The 5,350-nt window shown below is 64.8% G+C and overlaps 1 protein-coding gene across 2 annotated transcripts; it reads right to left on the bottom strand.

Moving 5' to 3' along the window:
* Positions 1-318: 318 nt before the first annotated feature.
* LOC113208762 (SET domain-containing protein SmydA-8) lies at positions 319-5,286 on the bottom strand (the record flags this gene model as incomplete). Of its 2 annotated transcripts, none has more annotated exon segments than XM_052276958.1 (6): positions 319-667; positions 747-1,004; positions 1,294-1,455; positions 1,559-1,760; positions 1,832-2,700; positions 4,844-5,286. In XM_052276958.1, coding segments are annotated over 6 exon segments (1,849 nt in total), but the record flags the coding sequence as incomplete, so codon positions are not given.
* Positions 5,287-5,350: the final 64 nt, after the last annotated feature.

The following is a 5,350-nucleotide window of genomic DNA, read 5'->3' as shown; positions in this document are numbered from 1 at the left end:
CTGCCGCCCCCTCCCTCTCCGCTCTGCCCCTCTCGACTTTGGGGGGATTTGTCTCGAGTTTGATGGCGCCATTCAAGCTGCCGTTCCGAACGCCGTTATTGTCCCGCTGATGTGACAAATTAGCTGGGTTAGGGGGTGGCCGGGGGGTGCGGGTGCGGGAGCGGTTGGGGGGCGGCATTTACAATGCAGGGAGAGAGGTGTATAGCCTCGCGGTCACGGTGCGTGCGCCGCGTTGCGTCGATAGCGCAACCCCCTTTCCCCCACTTTTCCGTCCCCTTCGCTTCCCTTCCTTTCCCTTTGCGTGATGAATGGACGAACCTGAAAAGGCCGCACCAGGCCGCCGGCCCAGCGCCCACACCACGTCGGCCTTCAGCTCGACCGTGATGTGGTTGGAGGCGGGCAGGAGGTGCCGGTTGTCCTCCAGGAAGCGGAGGATGGCGTCCGGCTGCGGCGGCAGCGCGGGGTCGAGGTACAGCGTCTGCAGCAGCCCGCCCAGCACCGACTGCAGCATGGTGGCGCGGTCGGCGGGCACGTCCAGGCCGCAGCCCCAACAGCGCCAGGGCCCCGTCAGCGACAGAGGCGACGCGGGCAGCACCGGGCCTTGGCAGCAGTCGGCGCCGCGCCCCCGCGACGGGCAGGGCAGCGCGGCCAGGAACGTGCCCCCTTCCTGGCGAACAAGAGCGGGGACCTTGTCAGCTCTAATCCCACGAGCCAGGCCGCGAGGAGCAAGGGGAAGGGGTGCTCACCGTGGGGTCCTTGCAGCGGGCGCAGGTGCACAGGAAGTGCTTGGTGCGCAGCAGGTGCTGGCGGCGCGCGGGCGAGCCCCAGAGCAGGGCTGAGTAGGTGACGGTGAGCTCCTCGCCGCGGGCTACCGGCCTGGCCGCCCGGATCACCATGCGGCCGCGCGAGTCGTACGAGTGCCTCGTGTTGGGCGTGCACTCGTGGTTGAGCAGCGCGCCCAGCGGGTACAGCCCCCGCAGCGCGCCCTGGCCCGGCCCCCACGCCTGCAGAGGGACATCAAGCAGCGGCGGTCAACTCCCGAAACATGATATGATGTCTCCCGTCTTTTGACCATATGTCCACAAGCTGTGAATATGCCGGCCCCGTGGCCATGTGACGTTTTTCACTCCTCGCCCGTCACCCCCCTTCCTGATGGCTCCCTGATTGCCGGTGGCGGAGCCTCCCAGTGCGTTGTGCGGCTTCGTTAAGCGACCGTTATTATTAGAGACAGTGGACGTCAGGCGCGAAGCGCTGCCTGCTTGACGCCCGGGTGCAAAGTAGCCAAGAGCTGACCTCAGTAGGGGCGGCGTCCTGCGCGGCGTCCCGGTCGGCGTCCTTGGCGGCCGGCAACGTCATCCTGAAGGCGTTGGCGTCCATCACGCAGCACGCTAGGCGCATGAAGCGCTCCTCCTCCGGCTTCGGCGAGTCCTTCACGCTCTCCAACACGAGTCCAACCTGGAGACAGGAGTCAGATTTTAGAATGATAAATCTTGTCAAAACTTTTGTGGTTTTTCTAACGGGCGCACTGTAAGTACGGGTCTCTGGTCTGGTCTCCTACCTCGAAGGAATGCTGGCGGCCGTGGTGGCTCTGCATGGAGGCCATGATCTCCCGCTGCTCGGGTGGCAGCGCGAGGCACCGCACGGCAGCCGAGCCGCGCAGCAGGGTCTCGGACCACTGGCCCGCGTCCCCCTTGACGCCCCAGTGCCGCAGCAGCGCGCACTCGCCCTGGTGGCCGTCCGCGTCCTCACAGCCCCGCCTGCTGCAAGAGCGCACGGGCTAGTAACGGGTCCGACTGGTCGCACGTGAAGAAGCTCGTGGAGCAGCCCTTACCTCACGCAGACGGGCAGCCTGCAGCCCCGGGGGCAGGCGCGGAGCTGGGCGGGCGCGCGGGACTGCAAGCAGCCGACGCACACCGCCGGAGTGTTGAGGTCGCTGGACGCGCGCGGGCCCAGGGTGAGCGGCGGGTCCACCAGCACCAGGTCGCCGGGCTGCAGGTCCCTCGTGGCCACCACGCCCCGCCCGCCCAGCGGCGACTGGATGATCTCCCAGGCTGCACCCGCCTCCTCCGGCGCCACCCCGTTGGCGCGAAGGTGCCGCGCCATGAGGGCGCGCGTGTCCTCGACGGAGCGCCCCATCTGGACGCCGATGCCCACGGCGCGCAGGTAGAGCGGGAACACGTCGTAGATGTGGTCGCCGAGCCGGGCCTCGATGGCGTTGATGAGGTTGCCCTGGGCCCGAGTCAGCCGGTAGGGCGCCGCGTCGCCACCGCCGCGCTCGCGTTCGCGTTCGCTCCCGCACCCACTGGCGTCATCGTCGGCGCCGATATGACAGCTGAGCGCGCCGGCCGAGCCAACAGCCTGTTGGCCGCTGCCGCCGCCGCCCGACTGGGGCCGCTCGTCGCGGGCGTCGCGCGGGGTGTCGCGCCCGCTGCGGCCAATCAGCTGACGGCGGTCGCCGCGCACGACGCGCTCGCCGTCGCCCCCTGTCCCGCCTCCGGGGCTAGTCGCCGCACCGGGGTCGTCGTCGTCATGCAGGTCATCATTGCAAGCGCAGGGACGATCTTCTTGCAGGTCGTGCCCGGACGGGCGGCGCCGCTGCTGCCGCTGGCTCGAGCTATTCGCGGCGTCTTCTTTGCCGGGCTGCCGGCCCCCGCCGGCCGGCGCGCCCCGCACCGCGGCCACCGCCGCGCCGTCCTCGTCCTGCAGAGCAGAGCCAAGTCCGGCATTGTCTCAGTTGATGCGTGATGCTCGCTCGCCCCGCCCCGCCCCACTCCACTCGTCACTTTGATGTGACGGCCGCCAGGCCCGACACACGTCCGATGTGACGGCCTGGGAGACACCTGAGACACCAATCTCAAGACGTGTTGGCGATGAAGCACATGAGCGAGTCTGTCATGTCAAGAAGGGAAGGGGGGATGAAGACGTGGTGTCGACGGAGGGCAGAGGAGAGGGGAGATCACGGGATCACGGGCAGGCCGTGATGCTGCGGAGTATTCACGCACCCGTGGCTCCTCCTAGCCCGCGTGGAGTCTTGCCAACCTGCGGCGGCGGCGGGCCGCGGGCCGCGGGTGGGCGGGCCGGCCGGCCGAACCACGCCGGCCGGGCGCCGGGAGGTAGGCGGACCCGCCACGCTCGCCCGTCCAGCGGGACGGCCTACCCGCCAGGCGCCCTGCCTGCACCACACCCCCACCCCAATGAGGACCACGCCGAGGAGTCGGTCGGGGAGCGTGTTCGCACAAGCAAACAGGCGCATTAAAATACGTTTACGTTGATTCCGAGGAACAGGCCACGCTGCCGCTGCCGAGCCCTCGATAGAATTCATGCCCACCATATGGATGGCCATGTAGGACTCGTTTGTTAACACGTTAAGCTAAAGAAGAAGATCCCTTAAGTGTCCTTTATCCCTTTACCCATGCTACCCTCCCTGGTTCGTTCCGTTCACGATCGGCCTGATCCCTTGAAAACTGCGACGTTTCCGTTTATACAATGAAAATATGTATTCCTACAGATATGTCCTCGTGGGGCCTCGATACCGGCGCCTTGGAATTGTTTACTACTTCGAATTTAAATTCATCCGTGGGGAAATAGTTTAGCAAAATAGAATAATATAGCGCTTATAAGGGGAGAGATCGCTGAGACTGTTTCCTGTTTCCGCTGGAGACGCCGCCGCAAGGTAGGCCGCACCGCGGGCCCGGGGCCCAGGGGTGGGCCTCTCTCCGCCCGGCGGGCTTCGTACTCGGCGCTGCTCCTGACCCGAACAGGGCCGAGCTAGATCAGCCCCTTGTTGCCGGTGCGGCCGGCACAATGCAAGGCTTCACAATGTCGGAGGCACCGGGCCGAACCAGGGGATCAGCGGCACCACGGGTGGGCCAGGGGCCGCGCCGGGCAGGGCCGCTCCCATGGGTTTGTCGATCGAAACCTCATCACGACATGACACCACGACGAGTCCGTCCTGCCGCCTGCGCGCGCCCTGCGCCCCCCGCCCCGCTCGTTAGACCCCTGCTTCTCCATCCGCCCCGGGCCGGGGCCCGCGGCCCGCACGCACCCCGGGGGCCGCCGCCACTCGAGCGTTTGGTTTGACGTTCCGCTTGGACGCGAGCCAGTCGTCAGCCCGCCCGGCCCGTCAGACTCGTCGTGCGCCGGTCGCGGGCGACACATCGCTAATAAACTCGGGCTATTGGACGCCGGCCGGGCGCGGAAGTTGGATCGCGCGGACTACAGGGAGTTAGCCAAGGGAGTTAGGACCTGATCTCGCCACCGCGACTACCTCCATATTGTAGAACACAACCACGTGGTTTTCCAGCGAATAGGTTTCAGTCTCCTCTAATATAGTCCAGGCAACGATTTACAGTTATTCCACAACACTGGACAGTCCTGGATATACCTGAAGATGGTAACTGCATTTATTTACAGAGCAATGTCCATTTGAGTGTATTGCTGGTATAATTGCACACACAGGCCGGAAATAAAAATCGTGAAAAAATGAAAAGAAGTAACAAACAGGAATAAAACAAGCTTATGAGACATAACGCGATTAATCTCTTTAGACAGTCCCCTAAAGACTGTCTCTACCAGAGGACAAAGTTCCCTCCCCCTCCTCACTCTCTATGTAGCACAGAGCGGGCCCTCGAGTGTGTGGCTGACGGGCGGGCCGGCGCGTTTGTTCAAGTATTCTCCCCTATTTCATTTTGAACGATATGATTATCAATTATGGGCAAATTACGGGCTCCTCGCTGGCCTTGCGAAAATGGCTCTTACTGCCGAGCGGATTGATTTTAAAGATTCAAGGCAGTTGTAACCGAACCTAACCCTCTCCTCTCCCCCTTTTCTGTTCTTTGCTTACCTGGTCCATCCCTCCGACCGTGTGCGCTCTTGGGGTGGCTCCTCTGGGACCGCGCTCGGTCAGCGGTCAGCGGTCAGCTCGCCAACAAGTGCCCGGCCGTCATGGCACTGCAGACGCCGGACGCCGCAGTCCTGGCCGCCGCCGGCCGGTCGCCGACAGTGGTCGCCTCAGAAAGCAGACGAGACGACTGCAGCGGCGAGGAGCTTCGCTTCGCCTCTGCCTCAGCGGCCGCTAACGCGGTTGGCAGCGGCAGCCGATGGGACGGTCTGATAACGCGACACACTCGGGCGGCGGATTGGACGAGCGACAGTGCGGCTCTGTTTGATTGGAGCGCTGATTTCAGAAGAGAGTGACAGAAGGACGGAGGGAGGTACAAAGGGAAGGAAGGGATGGAGTCGTCGCGCGAAGCCTTGCCGGTGGCGGCGTCCGGCCGGTGACTCTGAGGGACTGAGGTTGTGAGGCTGCGAGGACCAGACCGCCACGGGGAACACCCCCTCGCCCCGCCCG

The sequence above is a fragment of the Frankliniella occidentalis genome, unplaced genomic scaffold (assembly GCF_000697945.3).
Source record: "Frankliniella occidentalis isolate FOCC.00 unplaced genomic scaffold, Focc_3.1 Scaffold5184, whole genome shotgun sequence".
In the NCBI taxonomy this organism is placed as follows: domain Eukaryota; kingdom Metazoa; phylum Arthropoda; class Insecta; order Thysanoptera; family Thripidae; genus Frankliniella; species Frankliniella occidentalis.
This window is presented reverse-complemented; position numbering and strand designations above follow the sequence as displayed.